This window comes from Arabidopsis thaliana, chromosome 4 (genome assembly GCF_000001735.4).
Source record: "Arabidopsis thaliana chromosome 4, partial sequence".
NCBI lineage: Eukaryota > Viridiplantae > Streptophyta > Magnoliopsida > Brassicales > Brassicaceae > Arabidopsis > Arabidopsis thaliana.
Genome location: NC_003075.7, coordinates 6,536,278 through 6,555,006, shown reverse-complemented (window position 1 = coordinate 6,555,006; position 18,729 = coordinate 6,536,278). Strand labels below are relative to the sequence as shown.

Here is an 18,729-nt window from a genome sequence, read left to right as displayed (position 1 = left end):
ATGTAGGAGACACTTAAAAAAATTCAGAAATAAATTGTAACATCCCGATTTCAGGATATATAGTAGTGAATGAAAAGAGTTTTAAAAATTAATTAGATCATCTATATCCACGAAATGCACTTATCTTTTCGATTAAACATATCGAAAAAACTTTACAGTTAAGCATGTTTGTGCTGGAGCAATTTCATGATAGATGATCTACCGGAAAGTGATTTTCGGTAGTGTTTGAATGAGAACAAAACACAAAAAAGAATCATATATAATTTTTGAAGACCGACAAACAAATCTTTAAAGCCTTCAAAAATAGCAAACTGCTCGTCGAACAAGAATAGGCTTTACATATAGTGGCGGTCAAGAATTAAACAAATACAACATCTTAATTGATTTTGTCTACATTATTTTAAATTTACATTACCATAATTTTTCTTCTTCTAATTACCCCTATGTTTTATGCTGTTTCTATGAGTTGAAAATCAATTAATCCGAACCAGTTCGGAAATAATATACATGTGTTTTGATTTGGTATCTGGTTTTGTAATTATTGGGGATAAATTTAGCAAATCTACCTAGTTTTTTCGAATTTTTGTACATCTTCTTAAAAGAATTATTGTGTTTTTGGAATCAAAGCTGAAAATAGTGGTTTTAGATTATTCTTTTAGTTTAAAATGCTGCCTAATTGTTTATGTTATCGACGCAATAGCTACCAAACTCTTGTCTTGTATTATTTTCCGGAAATCGAATCATGGTACTAGACATCTTCTAGTTTCCTAGCAACCACCAAAATACCAAATCTCATTTTATGTTTTGTCTTTTTCCTTCGAAAGTTATTTGGTATCACCCGAAATACTTCTCTTTTGTTAGAAAATAAAAACAAATACAATTTGGGTTTAAACAAGAAAAAAGCTACATTTGGGTTGTTTAAACAAAAACAAAATATATTTTGAGAGGCCCATATCGGGAAGCCCATCTTGTGAAGATACAGCTAGAGAAAACATTTTGAAATACTCCAAACTCCGTAGTAAACAGAAGATCACGAATTAATGTAAATAGATTAATGAGATGTAAATAATCTGAGTTCCTTACCGAAAACTCACTTGTAATTTTTTGGTACTTTAAGTTCATTAAACACAAAGATTATATAGCTACCAATATTGAAATCACCGTAGAAAAAAAAATACGAAAACAATATTTCGCATCCACATATACATGATTTTAGTTTAGTAGTTAAGTACTGAATAATTTAAACAACACGAACCAAAACTTATTCAGAGCAAGGATTGAACGTAACAATCTTATCGTAAACCTCACCAAAGTATTTGGAGGAAGAGAATTATAACAAACATTCTTTTTTTTTTCAAAAATTATAACATATAATAAAACTTATAATGAAAAAATTATATATTGGGGATATGTGTAATCCGATTAGGATTAGTACTTATCTTTGGTGATAGAGTTTCTAACCTATATTTTAGGGATTTATGTTTATCTCTTGATAGAGATAATTGTGTATAAATACCATAGTTAGTGAATCAATAAAAGCAAGTCAGTTGAATATCTAATTCTACATGGTATCAGAGCAGTCGATCCTTGTGGATAAGAATTAAAGCTTCCGCATTAAAGTTCTTGTGATCAAGAAAAAAAATCATGAAGATAGTGATCACTGAAGGAGAAGACGGTGACGCCGACGAAAACGTAGGCATGTTAAGGGATGGAGGTTACGTGATCGTTGGTTTCCTATGTTTTTAATAGGATTGGTTTTGGTTTTTCTTTTTATGTTTCTAGAATTATTTTAAAGTTAAGAGAAATTTCAGAGTTTCTTTTTTGTTTATGTTGTTACATTTCTTGTGGGAGAGTTTGGTAATAGTTTTACCATTATGGGGGAGTTTGGTTATAGTTTAGCCATTAGTAGAGTTTATGGAACACTCATGTTTTTTAGGTCATGTGTAATCCGAGTTATGGACCGTCCAAGATAAGGACGATTGTTTGTGGAGCAGCATAATTTGCGCACACGGGATGTATTCCCTTTTACCAAGATCGAAGACAAGATGAAGTTCCACCCCAAGAATAAAGTTTATACCCTAAGATGTTTATTGACATGATTTGTCCGTCCTCGACATATTGTCCACGACATACGTGTTCCGCTTTGTGATTGCAAAGTTTGCGTTTTGCGTATCACGTTTGTCGTGCGGGGAGTATTGGGAATATGTGTAATCCGATTAGGATTAGTACAATATCTTTGGTGATAGAGTTTCTAACCTATATTTTAGGAATTTATGTTTATCTCTTGATAGAGATCATTGTGTATAAATACCATAATTAGTAAATCAATAAAAGCAAGTCAGTTGAATACCTAATTCTACATTATACCAAATACTCCATGCTCCATGCTCCTGTTAAAATTATACCAAATACTCCATGCTTGGCACATTTCTCTACGTAGCATGAAAAAAAAAATGAATGCATGATGAAAAAATCACGATGGAATTATGTTGGATCAAGTCATATGCGAATCATTCCTCAGAACTATATGTAACATTAAAATGATCATAAGTACAAATACAAACCTTGCACAAAAATGTACAAATATATATATATTTATATACATTGTTTTTAATTTATCGTAACAAAACAATTACACCCATTATTGTGCTTTATGATTTTGTAGTTGGCAAAAAAATGATTTTGTATTTTTGATGCGGATTATGTCTCATGTTGAAGACATTTCATTAATATTTAAAATCATTGGCTGCTATTCATATATTGTACATTATAAGTAAAAAAAAAATTGAATGTAAGATAAAAGTAATCGTTCATAAAATTAATTATATTTTTCATAAAAATTTATTTGAGTAACTTTTATCCTCAATTTAAAACGTAAAGGTTTTGAGAATGAAATTTTCTTTTAACTTTCTTTTATTTCTTCAGTATCCTAAGTAATATTTTTTCTTTTGGCAACTCTAGGTAATCTATTTTTTTATAACAATAATAAAATTTATCATCTACAACACACTAATCCATACAAGAATTTGGTAATAACACTAATAGAAATGACAAATATTTGTTTGATTTTAATAAGACATATTATATAATACGGAATATGAAATGATTTTTGGATGTCAGAAAAGGAGAAAAACAAATGATTATTATTTTAAAATAAATAAATGCATCAAAATTATCGGCAACGAAAAGTGCAAAGACATCTATTTTCACTAGAGCAAATACCCATTGCCTTGCCCCCTTTAAACTCAAATTGCTTCTGCTCCTTACACCTAGCCGAACAACGGTCGTTATTACATGGTCCTGGTTTTTGGTTAGGTAGAGGCCTTTTGCACCAACCTTCTACCGGGTGTCTTTGTGGCATACTATCCATCAATCCTGTTACTGTTATATATTAAAGATGAAATATTAGTTTTTTTTTTGGTCTTATAAATATAGACGTTTCCAAAAAATTTATAATAGCAAAAATTGTAAGTTTAACATTGAGGTAGTTCAAATGTCATAAAAATTTACTTATAAATATAAGATATATGTATTTAATGTTTATGAAAACAATTATCATGGCACATTTATCTATGTGGAAAGAAAAGAAAATGAATGGATGATGAAAAGGCAATAAAACAATATTAACGTATATGTTCAATCAGATTATATCACAATACTTCTTCTTAATATATTATCACCATAAAATTACCTAATTAAATTGAAAAATAGGTGAAAATATTGTTAAAAAAAACTGTTTGGCTATCAATTTTCTAGGTCTAGCACTAAATAGTTACGTATTAATTTTCTAGTTCTAGTATGAAATTTCCATAAAAGTCCTAAATTCAATATGATGAAATTTTTAATTGAAAATTAATTATGACACATATTATATAAATATTGCTGAACAGATTTTTTAAAGAATTTATTCAAAATAATTAACTTAAAATAAATAAAAATTACATATAAAAATGATTATAAATGAAAATACAAACCTAGCAGAGGAATGACAAAAAGAATTAGAACTGTAAATGAGAATGTTTTTTTCATTTCGATGATAGAAATCAATTGATTGTTTTTTCAAAAAATGATTGTGAGTTTAGAAATGAAAAGGAAAGAAAAAGTTCACCTACATATATAGATGTACCCCACATTAGAACATGTATATTTTAAGCTATCTAACTCCTTAAATTACTCGTTGATTATCTAAGATAATAAAAGCATAAGACTCGCTCTACATTTACAAAATAGTTTTCCAATATATATAACTTATAAAATTTATATATTTGTCCATATATTAAAATACAATTTTTAGTGCTTTTTGTGGCGAATCCTTATTTACTCTCAACCATTTTTATTTTTTCCTTTCTAATTCTACCATTGCTCTTGCCAAACGCTTTCATTCTTTTATCTTTATAATTATTAATTATAATATCCTTATAATATTGTAAAAAATTTAATAAGCTATGATATATATATATAGTAAAAATAAAATAACTGGTTTGGTTTCAGTTTGGTCCTATCGAGTTCGGATTAAGACTTTGATAATCTATAAATACTTGAGTTGACTTATAATTATCATGATAAAGTTGAGCGGTGGTAGTTCAAAGAATTTTTAGTCTCAATCCATATAAGAAAGGATAGGAACAGAATGCATTGATCCATTAAAGGAATGTCAAAAAATTTCAATATCACTACATTTAAGGAATGTCAAACTTCTTCTAACTACTTTTTTAACTACCAAAATCTGAACAATTATCAGTTTCAAAATCAATCTCCTAACAATCCCCAATTTATGAAGGCTTATAGCAAAAATAAAGACTTGTTTTAATTAATTTGGACACAAAAACCCCATCTTTTTAAATTAAACTTTTGCTATCATCCTTCATAAACTCTTGTTTATTTTTTATCCGTCTTTTTAGTGAAATAGATCATAATAATATCATTTTAACTCCCAAAATTTTTCTAATTACCTTTTTAACTACCCAACATCAATCTCCTAACCATCAACATAATATAACAAATTATGGTTATCCACCAAATTTCTTTATATCGTCAACTGTTCCAAACTATCCTTCATATTTTAAAATATTTAATTTTTACTTATTTTAATTTTATTTGATATTAATTGTAATTAATTAATCACAAAAAACATAAACATAATTAAAATAAAAAATATAAAATAATGGTAGGGTAATGTGTTGTAATTTTATTAAACAAAACTATTGTAGTAAGTAAAAATTATGTAGGTATTGAATTATAATGTGGAGTGTTGAAAAGAGAAAAGTGGACATTGTAACCATGTAACTAATGTAGATAGTCTAACAGGTACACTAGTTGTACATGTTATTTTATCAACAATAGTTCTCTTCCTACTAATTAGAACAATTCAAGTCTAGTATCCATATATTATAATATAACATCTTACTAGTGCATGGGTTATTCAAAGATTCAATGATCATACAAAACATAAATCTACAAACTAAAATTCCCAAATAAAAATCATAAATCAAAGCCATCTCATTGAAGTTTCAGCTTTAACAAACACAAAATTAGCATAAAAACGATCAAAGAAAAAAACCTAAAAATCAAAACTTCAACTTCCAATATCTCTATTCCAATATCTTTCCTTCGATTTTTCTGTATGTCTTCCAAATTCTTTTTGTTTCCCTAATTGCTCAAGAAGTAATATCTTCGTCATTCTGTTTTTATTCAAGGTACATAGAAAGATTGATCCTAGACTACATCAAATTGGGTGTAGTCAGTGATATAGCTTCCCCGAAGTTAGCGGTTTTCGAAATCTTTTTGAAGCGGTTTCATATGATCGACCCAGAAGATTTTGGTACTACGACGTGACGAGTGGTTTTCAGAAGAACACATCTTCTACACGTGTCTTTAGGCTAAATTATACGTGCAAATATTTTTGCTAACTTCATTATGATTTAGTTATTTGACCGTTAATTTCCGCTTGTATTCCTCTTTGAGCTTGACCATTCTGTTTTTTATCTGCTTTTGGTTTTTAAATGAAATCGTTTGGTCCGTCCACAAAAAAAAAACAGTACCTATCCTCTAAGCCCGGCCCATCCCGGCCCATCCCGGCCCATCCCGGCCCATCCCGGCCCATACCGGCCCATATTTTAGTAATTATGGTTCCTATCTTCGTCTTCTTCGTTCAGAAATGGGAAGCGAGAACCATAGATTTACGTCAAGATAGCTTTTTTTCTATCAAGAATCGCAAAGCTATTTCGCGTAACATTACAATCGTCGTTCAGAAGAAACGAATTGGGTTTGACAAAGCTTCGATATTCAGGGAGATTTCTGGGTTAATTTGTGAAAGAATCAGAGAAATTTAGAGTTTTTTTTTTGGGGGTAAATTTGAGATGAAGCCACACGAAGATTGGGTTTATGAATCATGGACAGTAGATTGTGTTTGTGGTGTGAATTTTGATGATGGTAAAGAGATGGTTGATTGTGATGAATGTGGTGTTTGGGTTCATACATGGTGTTCTCGTTATGTTAAAGGTGATGATTTGTTTGTTTGCCACAAGTGTAAGATAAAAAACAATGAAGATGAATTGTCCAAGTTATCGGTTACTAAATCGTTGAGAATGGAGAATTTATGTACGCAGAGTAGTGAGAGTGTTGTATTGAAGGCTTGTTCAGAGATACCAATTGAAGAAAGGGTTCATGTACAAGGAGTTCCTGGTGGTGATTTGGGTTTGTTTGAATGTGTTTCTTCGGTTTTTAGTCGGCAGTTATGGAAGTGTAGTGGTTATGTGCCTAAGAAGTTTAGGTTTCAGTGTAGGGAGTTTCCTTGTTGGGATGAGAAGGAGAATGTGTGTGATGTTGTTGGGGATGAAGATGATAGTAATCTTGCTGGTGTTTTGTTGTCTATGTCGAAAGAAAACGGTGTGGATGGTAAGGGAGACAATGCTAGGAATTGTGGTTCTAGAGAAATTGAGAGTGATGTAGAGAAAGAGAAGAGCTTGCTTTGTGATCCTTTGAGTATATATAAGAGGAGAAACGAGTCGGTGGGTGGTTTTGAAGATGGGGTAAAGAAGAAGGTTAAAGTTGCTGATAAAGAGGAAGAATAATGATGTAAGAAGGCTTTGATTTGGATACAGAAGAGGCATTATGTGTTACACAACCAACATTTCTTATTTTAATAGATTTCTTACACAAGAATGGTAAGGTTTATAACTTTGTCACTAGTTTAGATTCTTAACCTTATATTCAGATATAACCACAATGGTTCATGGTTTCATTTGTCTTTGCAATCAACTAACAGTTGTAGGATACTTAACATCCACATAATATGCAATAAAAAGTGTAAATTCTTTCCATTGATGATAAACTCGATTGCTTGGTTTATAAGTTTGTGTAGGTCAAATTAGGAGCAAGAAAGGCTTGTTTTATCTTGATGATTAACTCAATCTTAGTCATTCATGTGAGCGGTTCGCAGTTTCAGGATTAGTAGGCGCTCAAAATCTTGAAGGCTTCGCGGACTCTCCTCGCCCTCCGTCCTTCCATAGATGAAGTTGAATTCTCTGACAATTCTCACCATGAACAATTTTAGGTGATTTCAAATAGATAAGAAAGCTCTTGTTGGAAGGCAGTGCACTAAAGGGTCCTGATATCCTACTTGTATTCCAAAAAACTCTTCTCTTGAATATGAAAGGCTGCAAAGCGTTGGTGCGACTTCCAAATTGTTTCCGGAACTTACGGAGTATATGCAGAATTTTGTGCTTTATGGAACAAGAATAAACTTGAAATGCCAAAGTTATTGCATTGCATTGAGTCTGTTTTATGCTTAAGTGCAACTGTGCAAGCTAACATCAGCCATCTGATATGGCTTTACTTCAAGAATCGCTAGAAGCTCAAATCTTAAGTGCCACATGGTTTATGTTTGATGTTTTGTGTCGCTTGGTAGGCACATATTTAGTGGCCATTGTTGTAGGATCCAAATCGCTAAGTAAAAGAAAAGTCTCAATTCTATATGAAACTCATGTAAATCCATTAAAACTCATTGGAGAAAAGCCCTTAATTATCCATATAAGCCCGTAACGAGAGAGTAAACCTAAAATTTCGTTAGACAAAAAGAAAACCCTAGCCGATTAATATCCTTATAAATAGATAGGTAGTCTCCTTAATTTTCTCCTTAGTCAAAATCTTAGAGAGAGTCCGAGGAAACCCTAGCCACCGTCGTTGCCGTAACTCGTTCGCCTGAGGATAATGATCAATTGGGTTTATGCTAGAGTTAAATCGGGTCTTGAAAAGAGAAGGAAGTTGCATGCGACTCCTTTATCTCCTCAGCACCCTATCCAACTCTAACTTCAACCCAATCGATCATTTTTCTACAGAGCTAGAGTTTTATTGAGATGCTCGGATCTGATCTCTTCTTCTATGAAGGTGATAAAAGGATACTATATCAAAATTCAATAAAGACACTTGTACAAGTCAGTCACTACTCACTAGGAACAAATATTTTATTTGATTACCATTAGTACTAGACGTATAGTATCACTATGTCACTATGATATGAGTTTTACTGAAATGAATTTCTATAATTTTCGAAACTTTTTGAAAAGACTTATTTTAAGGAAATTTAACATTGATTCCTTAAATTTCATGGTTGGCCTTGAATCCATGGACAACGAAAATGGCAGTTGCACTGGTTACGACATGTAGCCTGAGTACCATTCCCTTTCCACTTCTGCCTACATTTAGATTCACAATCTTCGATGACACATTTCCCTGTTTGTTTATGGGTAAGTAGAGGCCTAGAACACCATGTTTGGTTCATTTGTCTTCTTTGTTGTAAATTCCCGATAACTCCTGTTACTAGTAAATATAAAACAAATTATCAGTTCTTGTAATGAAAAAAAAAATTTTATTTTGTTTAGTAAAACATAGTTGTGCTACAGATTTTTCTGAATATTAATAACATATTTACAGTAACAATTTTTTTCAATTGTCATTAGTTTTGACGAATACATAACATTCTTACTAAAAAAATTATATAAATTAAATTTTAAATGTCATATAATTTTACTTTAAACAAACTATAACGTAAATATTATGAAAGCAGAAAAATGTAGCTAGACATATTATCAAATAGTTTATCTCTAACTAAAAAATAAATTATATAGAGGTACTTTCAAAATATTCTATAAATTTACCCTTTTTAAAACAAAATATTAATATTTCTTATACAAAACAGATCTAGCTTAATACATTTTCTATAGGGCACAAAAAAGAAACTATTGTTAATGAAAATGAAGCAAAGAAAACATGTCGAGAAAATGTATAGCAAATATAAATTTTCGTAATATAATAAGACCATTAATATAAGAAATTAACCAAAAATAGGTGAAGAAATTTAAACTATACGTTTTGGGTATCGGTTTTCTTGGTCTAGCACAAAATGTTTTACTCAATTTTTATGTTTTATATAAAGTTTTCATCAAAGAGCTTTACTCAATAGTCAATATAATGTAGTTAGATAGTGAAATTTTTAACTTTGAAACAAATTTTATATAACATAATTGAACAAACAAAATTATTATATGATATTTGTATTTATTTGTTTTAAAAAGACTATATGTTACGTATAAAATAATTACAAACCTTGCACAAAAATGACGAAGAGAGTTAGAACGGTAAACGAGAATATAATGTTTTTATTCATCTTAGCTGATATAAATGATTATATATATATATATATATATATATATATTTTAATCTGAAAATTGATTGTGTTTAAAAAGAAAAAAAGAAAAAAAGAAAAAAAGAAAAAAAGAACGAAGAAAGCATACATATATATAAGAAGTTAGGTATATCCCACATTATAACTTATCTATATTAAGCCATCTATCTCCTTAAATTCCGATTGAGCTTTTTACTCATTTGATATGTTAAAAGCTTTTTACCAGCTAGTCCTATACAAAATATTTTTCCAAATTAAGTAAAAGTGATAAATTAGTAAAATTCATATATAATTTAGAGAATAGATATACTAAAATGGAAAAGGTTATAAAAATAGCATTTTGGTTTTCATAAAAAGGAAAAATTAATTTAGAATGTAACTATTGAAATAGACTTTTGTTTTTCAGTTTTTTTGTGCAAATACTTGATTTCATTCATTCAATCAAAACAAACCAAATCAAAGTACAATGATAGGAATGATTCCAAGATCCCAATGTTTATAACATGAAAAGATAGAGTGTTCCCTAATGCAACATAACAATAGATTAGGTAGTCCGACTTGTGATTCATAAGCGCTTGGAGACAAATGTTAGAAAGGAAATTGGCACAAGCAAATCCATGGTGAGTCGATAGTGACGGTTGATTGATTTCGTGATGTTGAAAAAAATTCCAAGACTTTGATTCTTGCTTGCATGAGACGTTTTACACAGTTTATCATAAAGGTAAGGAAGATCGGTAGCTTACACAGTTTAGAAGCCAAAAGCTGAGGATGAAAACTTGTAAATAGAGTTCTCTTCGTATAAGAGAAGGAGATGGTTAGTTTCTCCATAAAGAAACCAATTGAATTCATGGTTTCTCATTGAGCGAGGGATAAGGATTCGGAAGACTCTCATAGTCGGATAGCCTTAGCTTTGTAGCTCTAAGAAATAGGTCGGGATCTCTCATGGAAGATGCAATAATTTTTTGTGGGAGCTTGATCTGATCCGTAAAGATGTTGGTGATTGTGAGATACTTGAGATCATTTTAAAATATTGTCGACCTAAAGTGAACGTACATAGAGGATCCATTATCAAAGTCGCACCACCGATCAAGGATCATCAAGTTTATGCTTTCATAAAACGTGGCCAGAGTTGAGTTTAGCGATAAGGTTCCTAGATGATAAGCGCAAGACCAATTCATCAAAATCGATTCACATCTCATGTCATGTCCTCGGCCACATAGGTAAGAGAATCGATGCATCTATGTAATGGACTTGACAAAAGAAAAAAAACAAAATTTGGCAAATCATTCTAAAGAACCAAAATTACTTCGTAACTAGTGAAAGTCCTTTTAAGAATTCATAACTTAGAAATTTGTAAGTTATATGCGAGCAACGGAAACATTCGGATATTTTTCTAGTAAAATTAAATAATTAGAGTTTTTTTTAAAGAATTAACGGCTAGAGGAGAAATTAAATTACTATGGGTATTTTTTTCAGCAAAAAAATAGTTGGATTTTTTTTTGTTGAGAAATTTCCCTTTTAACAAGTTCCAAAATAAAAACTGATTATAGTAGAAAAAAAGATTGGAAATTGATAATACTACTTGAATTTTTTATATGCCTTAAATAGTATATAATTGTTTTCAAACTTTAGAAACATTAAATATTAATTAGATTTTAGACATTATATAGAGTTTAAATATTATGAAAATTATAAACTTTTATAAATTTTAATATTATTCTATTTTAAAACTCTTATAAAGTTAATATTTATAAATTTGAATATTTTAAAATGAATATACTAATTCATAGTAGAAAATTGATACTTTGGAAATTGGCCGTTGTTAATTGGAAAACATCACAGACCATAAATTGGGATCTTGCGTGAATCCATCAAAGACCTTTCTCTGACTCTTATTCTTTCTCCTCCAATCTAGGGTTACTCCGAATTCTTCTTCGTGTCCCTCTCCGATTCTCTGCACGTTGTCGCTGTTGTTTCCTCTGAAATCGTCTCGAATTGAAGGATCTTGGATCTTTTTTTTGCTGCCATTGATCGGTTCATCTTTCAAATATGACGATCCCTAATTCCGATTTCATGATCGAGAACGGAGTCTGTGATTTTCCGACTACTCCTGAAGAAGAGAAACGGATTGTATCGGAGCTGATTACCGAATCGGAGGATAATTTGAAGGAAGGGAACTTGTATTTTGTCATCTCTAAAAGGTTCTCTTCACTTAGGTTTTAGTTGATTCTGCTTTTAGCGTTTTGTTAGCTGATGCTGATGATGATCCAAGTAGTATCATTGCATGAATGAATGTTTATGATAATTGCTTCTTAGATTGATTGTTGTAATGCTTCTCTGTTCAAATCTATCTGTAGATTTTCCTCTTTTGGTATCTGTGTTTTGGATCTATTGTTTGATGTTGTGATGAATTCTGTAGATTCTAAGATTAGGCGAGGAAATAAAATATGTGTGTTCTGAGTCGTGGTTAATGTTTGTGTTATTGCAGGTGGTATACAAGCTGGGAGAAATATGTTGAGCAATCGACAAAAGAATATATAAGTGGAGAGTCCTCTGAAGCTTCAAGGCCAGGACCGATTGATAACCATGATATTATCGAAAGTGAAAGCGACGTTAATGATCCACAACTTCGTAGATTGTTGATGGAACGGGTTGACTACGTTTTAGTTCCTCAAGAAGTTTGGAAAAGACTTGTTGAATGGTGAGCTTTTGGTTCTTTCTGATTGGGACATGGTCCAGGTTTTGGTGCATGATTGTTTCATTTAGTTTCTTTGTTTATATACCTGGTCTTATATCTCTTGCAGGTATAGCGGAGGTCCTCCGATAGAAAGGAAGTTGATCTGTCAAGGATTTTATACTAGGAGTTATAGTGTAGAGGTTTACCCACTCTGCCTTATGTTGACGGACGGACGAGATGAAAGTAGAACTGTAATACGGTTGGGAAAACAGGTATTAGGTGCCCCCATCATACTACTCAGGCTCTTTGTTTTGCTGCGACCTACTTATGGTGCTTATGCATAGCCAAAGACTCTTTGTGTTTAAACTGTTAGGCCCCACTTAGGTCCCTTTCTTACATGGGTTGTCCGTGTTTCAGGCCTCTATAAGGGAACTTTATGAGAAGGTTTGTGCTTTGACAGGGGTACCACAAGAAAAGGTGTGTGTTTCGAGATGTTTCATTTCTATTTTTAGTTTTTGCTGATGAAGGACGCATTGTTTCGTTATGAAGACTTTGCAGCTTTGCCTCACATTGATATTTTTTTTTATAAGCAGGCTCATATCTGGGATTACTTCGATAAGAGGAAAAACGGACTCTTGGATTCTTTATCTTACAAGAGCCTGGAAGAGTCAAGCCTTCATATGGACCAAGATGTAAGTATCTAGAGAACTGTCTGTGATATGTATATTGACAAATCTTGATGAATCACCTTTGTCACTTGGACTTCAGTTTGTCATAATGCATGCCTCTTGAGTTCTTTTATCGACACAAACCGAATCCCATTTAACTCACTTGATATCAATGTTCGTCTCTTTGTTTGACATTGACTGGTACATCCCATGCAGATTCTACTTGAAGTTGATGGGTCGTCTTCCTCTCAGTCTGCTATGAGCTCGACAGGAAATGAGTTAGCTCTGGTACCTCTGGAACCTTCCAGGTCGAGTGTTACAATTGCTGGGGGGCCTACCCTATCAAATGGTCATTCCACTACGTCCAACTTTAGTCTCTTTCCGAGAATAACTTCTGAAGACGACGGCAGCAATTCTTTGAGTATTCTTGGAAAAGGAGAAAAGGGAGGATTAGCAGGATTGAGTAATTTGGGAAATACCTGCTTTATGAATAGCGCTCTTCAGTGTTTGGCCCACACACCTCCAATTGTTGAATACTTCTTGCAAGATTACAGTGACGACATAAATAGAGATAATCCTTTGGGAATGTGTGTAAGTGCTTGCTACTTAAATCTTCTATTTACTCATGTGATGGTACTCACATGCATTTTGAATATAATTCTAACTCTTAATTTTCCAGGGTGAGCTTGCTATCGCGTTTGGTGATTTGTTGAAGAAATTATGGTCATCAGGAAGGAACTCAGTTGCACCACGCGCATTTAAGACAAAATTGGCTAGATTTGCTCCACAGTTTAGTGGTTACAATCAGCATGATTCTCAAGTTAGTCATTTCCTCTAATCTGTATGATGGTGCATAATTAAGGTCTTTGTTCCTGACATTGTTGTTGTTCTATGCTATCCTCTTTGACAGTATTATATTGTTGTCTCAGGAACTGCTTGCTTTCTTATTGGATGGGCTGCATGAAGATCTGAATAAGGTCAAACGAAAACCTTACATCGAACTTAAAGATTCTGACAGTCGTCCGGATGATGAAGTTGCTGAAGAGCTTTGGAATTATCATAAGGCCCGAAATGATTCTGTAATAGTTGATGTTTGTCAAGTAAGTATCGGTTACCATTTCCTTCCATTGAATGTTCATCTGGTTCTTGTTTTTCATACAAGTACTACAAGTTTCTCTATTTTATTTTCCCGACCAGTTCTTATGAGGTGTTCAATTTCTTTCAGGGCCAATACAAGTCCACTCTGGTTTGTCCAGCTTGCGGAAAAATATCAATCACTTTTGATCCCTTCATGTACTTGTCTGTACCTTTGCCATCAACACTTACGCGATCCATGACAGTTACGGTGTTTTATTGCGATGGAAGTCATCTTCCGATGCCATACACAGTAATAGTGCCTAAAAATGGATCTATTAGAGATCTCATTACCGCATTAGGTACTGCTTGTTTATTAGCCGAAGATGAGAGTCTTTTACTTGCAGAGGTATGATTTTTGGTGTGTTCCTTTCTTGTATTAATATTTTTCTCCATCCTATTTTTTGGGGCTGAAATGAAATCCCTGCCGATTGTTTGTAATTGTTTTCTTAGGTATATGACCACAAGATTTTTAAATATTTTGAGAATCCCCTGGATTCACTGAGTTCGATAAAAGATGATGAGCATATTGTAGCCTATCGGTTAAATCAGATGCCGAAAGGATCAGGGAAAGCAAAACTCGAAATTCTTCATGGAGGGCAGAAAAGGTGAGCATGCTTGGTTTTATTTGTTACTCAAGAGCTCCTTTATTTTCCTCTCCTCTTATGTAAACCTTTATGGATCATAATTATTGGATTCCACAGGCCTATTCTGGAGAGTGTTAGAGGCAGAGATGTGAAGCTCTTTGGAACTCCTTTTGTGACTTATGTCAACACAGAACCACTAAGTGGAGCTGACATTGATGCAGTTCTCTCTCGATTTCTGTCGCCTCTGCACAAGGTCCATGCCCCATCTAAGATTCATAACGGAAGTGAAAATGGCCACCTTCCTGATGCTACTGTTGACGAAGCATCCGAAATTTTATCATCCCCAGATACCGAGATAGACGATGCATCTGATAGAGAGTTATCCTTCAGGATATTCTTGACAGATGAACGTGGTTTGAACTTTAAACCACTGCAGTCTGAATCTTCCATAAGCCTGGGTATCGCTACAAGAGTTTTAGTCGAGTGGAATGAGGGTGAGCATGAAAGATATGATTCCAGCTACTTGAGTGATCTTCCGGAGGTTCATAAAACAAGTTTCTCTGCAAAGAAGACAAGGCAAGAATCGATATCCCTGTTTTCGTGTTTGGAGGCGTTTTTAGCAGAAGAACCTCTGGGACCAGATGACATGTGGTATAGCTCGTAGCCTGAACTTAAAATCACATGAACTGAGATACTCATTTTAAGATTTAGCTTTGACCCTCTTTCTTACGGTTCTGAATCAGGTTTTGTCCGAGCTGCAAAGAACACAGACAAGCGAACAAAAAGCTAGACCTGTGGAAGTTACCAGATATTCTTGTGTTTCATTTAAAAAGGTTCACTTACAGCAGATATCTCAAGAATAAGATTGATACGTTTGTGAATTTCCCAGTTCATGATCTAGACTTGAGCAAGTATGTGAAAAACAAGAATGACCAGTCATATCTATATGAACTGTATGCCGTTAGTAATCATTATGGTGGACTTGGTGGTGGCCACTACACTGCCTACGCTAAGGTTTGCTGACTAAACATTTGGTCTCACTATCTATTTTGGTTTATTTTTACCTCTTCATATGCATAAATGCATCATATTACAGACTCGACAGTTGTCCCTTTGTGCTTGCTACTAGTTCTTCTGTGAGTTCTTTATCTGATTATTAGGTGTCATTTTTCATGCAGTTGATTGATGACAATGAATGGTACCATTTCGACGACAGTCATGTGTCATCTGTAAATGAATCTGAAATAAAAAACTCAGCTGCATATGTTCTTTTCTACCGAAGAGTGAGAAGTGAAACAGAGACACAAACAGTGGAGATGTCGACTGATATGGATTAGACACAAAGAGTTGATGCATTTTTCTCAAAGACGCATCTGTCTCGCATGTCAGGTGATGACACCTCTATTCTTTATTGATTTTGAAGTTGGTGGTTTGGTTGGAGGTTCTGCTTCCGGTTTAATGATGTTATTATGATCTCTGTGGAATTTGAGGTAATAGGTAACGGAAATTGTTTTGATTTGCGAATTTTATAGGTGAGGGGGTAATATTTTTGAACAGCTTTAGAAGTGTAGAAATATAGATTGATCCTTTGTTGTGATGTTCAACACCAAGAAGATGTGTATCCTTTTGGAACCCATTGATATTAATACATAATATCATATTATTGAGCAGACATGCAAAAAAAAAAAGCTTATTAATAATTCCCTTTTTTTTATATAGAAATAACTTTTGTAGCTTCAGCTATGAGGAAACATTGATGTTTGAATTTATCATTAGGACACGAGTATGGTTGTGTCACAAAAATTCCCTAGACATCCTCATACATGAAGCCTGATACACCTTGGTTAGTTGGTTCTATTCTATAACGAGAAAACGGTACATGTTCGGCCTAACAATCATCATATGAACTTGCGTTTACTATTATCAATAAAACTAAGAATTTAACCCGCGGTGCTATTATGCTTTAAAAAATATAAATTTATTTTTTAAAAGATTAACTGAAGATATATCATATTAATTTGTATTTTAAAATATAGATATCTATCCTTGTATTATTTAGTATATGATTACTATTATTTAGGTTTCAAATTTTGAAGTATAGATATGAAAACCTATATTTTTTTAAGTAACAATGTGTGGTAGATTTTAAAATTTTGAATATTTTGTCTGCAGTATACCGCGGGTCAATTTTTTATAGCTTGTATTTTGAGTTATATTTGTTTTGTTAATATTGTATGTTTTTGTGTTTAAGGTTGTATGATTGTATTTTGATTGTTAATTTTATGATTTCATCCGTAATATACCTTTCTTTATTAATATTGATCAAAACCCGTCATCCCATATAAATCCGTATATATTATCTCGTTAGCTAAATTATTAGTGTTATAAAATCCAAGAAAATAAATTATTATTGTTCTAATTCCAATAATTTAGGATCTCACCCGTGGTATACCGTTCCTTGAATGATTTAAAATATATATTACTAATATAGATTTTAAATTTATCATATAAAGTATATGATTTCAAGTTTTGTGCTTTTAATTTAAATAAAAGAACGGTTTAAGTGATGATAAATATAGTTTTTTTTCCTGTATGTGTATATGATTTTTTATGTGAATATTTTAATTATTATAAATTAGTATTTTTATTGCTATGCAAAATGTTAATATAAATATTTGCTATAAATTGGATTTATGCATATTTTGTGAAGTAAAATTCACGATTTTTTTTCAAAAAGATATATGAAAAGATTGTGTAGAGATTTTTAGAAACAAATTAGGCAAGATATAGTTTGGTTAATATCTTTTTTAATTTTTTTAACTAAATAATAAATGCCAGTGGCAAGCATTGTAAATAAGTCCCAACTCCAGGATTTATTCCACAAAATGGTTACAAAAATGTATATGTAGATATTAAAATAAATTTTAACTTAATAAGATAAAAAAATTTCTAATTATTCAAAAAATCAGCAATGTTCCATTTAGTTAATATTTTATTTTTCACAAGAGATTGCTTTCCTTTTTTCATCTTATATATTTACCCAATTTTATTAGAGATACTTTCTTTTATTTCTATTAAATATTTCTGTTCCAAACTGTAACGCCCGTGAACCGGAAAATCGGTTAGGGTTTGTTCTTAAATCATCCGGTTTAATTGGTTGGGTTAATTGGAAACCCTAGAGTGTGCCTATAAAAGAAGGAAATTCGAAATTAGGGCTTTAGTTAGCCACTTTTCGTTTTATAAAGGAGAAAAAGAGAGAAAAAGAGAATGAGCAGAATCGTTAGGGTTTGGGAGAAATCAGTTTCGTCATATCAAATCGTGGTAAAAGGCAACGAAATTTGGTAGAGTTATTTCCAAGTCCTTTATTGTTATTCTCCAGTTTACAGAATTGAATTTGGATTAAAATTGGTTGAGTTATTCGCAGTTTCGTGAGACACGTTTTCTCAGACGCGAATTAGGACCAGCGGAGATTGAAACTGAGATCGTGGTCTCGTCTGTTTTCCGATCGGCACGAGATTTTGTGGGCAGCTTTGTGACGTCTGCAGCTAGGATTTCACCGGAGCGATTGAATTGTTAACGGTTAGCTTGTATTTTAGGGTTTCGTTTTTGAGACTGCTTGTTTCTGGTGTTTTCCTGTCCAGTTTGCTTCAAGGTTGCTTTTGGTTGTGGACTTGTTGTAGGACGTTTCTGGACTGTTTCAGACGCAAGGAGAGTCTCTCCTGGGTTCAATTGCTATTAGAATCTTGTTAAGGTGAGTGCGTGACCATGAGCTTATCTAAGCGATTGGGTTGTGTGATTTGTTTTGTGTGATGATATGTAAGTGTGGTGAATGTGTTTTGGGTGAATTGTTCAATGACTGGTTTGTTTGTATTGTATTCGTGATTATACCTTTGTATTTGCTTGTGTGTATAGCTCGTAGATGGGAGTATCGCCTCACTAAGTATTTATGATAATACTTACGCATCTCATTGTGTTGTT

The 18,729-nt window shown here is 32.4% G+C and overlaps 4 protein-coding genes and 1 non-coding gene across 9 annotated transcripts; 3 read left to right on the top strand and 2 right to left on the bottom strand.

Moving 5' to 3' along the window:
- Positions 1-3,031: 3,031 nt before the first annotated feature.
- On the bottom strand, positions 3,032-4,085 carry AT4G10603 (S locus-related glycoprotein 1 (SLR1) binding pollen coat protein family). Its single transcript, NM_001036536.2, has 2 exons — positions 3,975-4,085; positions 3,032-3,381 (listed from the first exon to the last, which is right to left on the bottom strand). Exons 1-2 carry the CDS (start codon positions 4,027-4,029, stop codon positions 3,173-3,175), a joined length of 264 nt encoding a protein of 87 aa, NP_001031613.1. The 5' UTR covers positions 4,030-4,085; the 3' UTR covers positions 3,032-3,172.
- Positions 4,086-6,128: 2,043 nt separating this feature from the next.
- AT4G10600 (RING/FYVE/PHD zinc finger superfamily protein) lies at positions 6,129-7,772 on the top strand. Of its 2 annotated transcripts, NM_001340679.1 has the most exons (2): positions 6,129-7,166; positions 7,442-7,772. In NM_001340679.1, exon 1 carries the CDS (start codon positions 6,360-6,362, stop codon positions 7,071-7,073), a length of 714 nt encoding a protein of 237 aa, NP_001319895.1. In that variant the 5' UTR covers positions 6,129-6,359; the 3' UTR covers positions 7,074-7,166; positions 7,442-7,772. The 2 variants fall into 2 exon arrangements, with proteins under 2 accessions (NP_001319895.1, NP_192798.1); NM_117128.3 differs by lacking the exon at positions 7,442-7,772 and having other exon boundaries at positions 6,143-7,338.
- A 407-nt stretch (positions 7,773-8,179) lies between these two features.
- On the top strand, positions 8,180-8,360 carry MIR5028. Its single transcript, NR_141915.1, has one exon. It is a non-coding gene; the product is annotated as a microRNA ath-MIR5028 precursor (primary transcript).
- A 30-nt stretch (positions 8,361-8,390) lies between these two features.
- LCR2 (low-molecular-weight cysteine-rich 2) lies at positions 8,391-9,667 on the bottom strand (the record flags this gene model as incomplete). Its single annotated transcript, NM_001340678.1, has 2 exons — positions 8,391-8,820; positions 9,607-9,667. 2 exons carry the CDS (start codon positions 9,665-9,667, stop codon positions 8,606-8,608), a joined length of 276 nt encoding a protein of 91 aa, NP_001319894.1. The 3' UTR covers positions 8,391-8,605.
- A 424-nt stretch (positions 9,668-10,091) lies between these two features.
- On the top strand, positions 10,092-16,601 carry UBP10 (ubiquitin-specific protease 10). 4 transcript variants are annotated; one of them, NM_001340677.1, is made up of 15 exons: positions 10,092-10,905; positions 11,601-11,886; positions 12,174-12,386; positions 12,490-12,634; positions 12,780-12,839; positions 12,956-13,054; positions 13,247-13,621; positions 13,710-13,850; positions 13,960-14,130; positions 14,256-14,513; positions 14,618-14,772; positions 14,869-15,402; positions 15,495-15,765; positions 15,930-16,140; positions 16,284-16,466. In NM_001340677.1, the coding sequence occupies exons 2-14, from the start codon at positions 11,735-11,737 to the stop codon at positions 16,086-16,088; spliced, it is 2,733 nt and encodes a 910-aa protein (NP_001328408.1). In that variant the 5' UTR covers positions 10,092-10,905; positions 11,601-11,734; the 3' UTR covers positions 16,089-16,140; positions 16,284-16,466. The 4 variants fall into 4 exon arrangements, with proteins under 4 accessions (NP_001328408.1, NP_001328409.1, NP_849356.1 ...); NM_001340676.1 differs by having other exon boundaries at positions 15,930-16,466; NM_117127.2 differs by lacking the exon at positions 10,092-10,905 and having other exon boundaries at positions 11,559-11,886; positions 16,284-16,420.
- Positions 16,602-18,729: the final 2,128 nt, after the last annotated feature.

Bases quoted from the DNA above. Each gene is read 5' to 3' on its own strand.
- AT4G10603 (NM_001036536.2), bottom strand. From the start codon at position 4,029: ATGAAAAAAACATTCTCATTTACAGTTCTAATTCTTTTTGTCATTCCT. The intron at 3,382-3,974 runs GTTTGTATTTTC...AATATATAACAG, and splicing joins TTTTGTCATTCCTCTGCTAG to TAACAGGATTGATGGATAGT.
- AT4G10600 (NM_001340679.1), top strand. From the start codon at position 6,360: ATGAAGCCACACGAAGATTGGGTTTATGAATCATGGACAGTAGATTGT.
- UBP10 (NM_179025.2), top strand. From the start codon at position 11,735: ATGACGATCCCTAATTCCGATTTCATGATCGAGAACGGAGTCTGTGAT. The intron at 13,055-13,246 runs GTAAGTATCTAG...CATCCCATGCAG, and splicing joins GCCTTCATATGGACCAAGAT to ATTCTACTTGAAGTTGATGG. The intron at 15,403-15,494 runs GTATAGCTCGTA...GTTCTGAATCAG, and splicing joins CTGGGACCAGATGACATGTG to GTTTTGTCCGAGCTGCAAAG.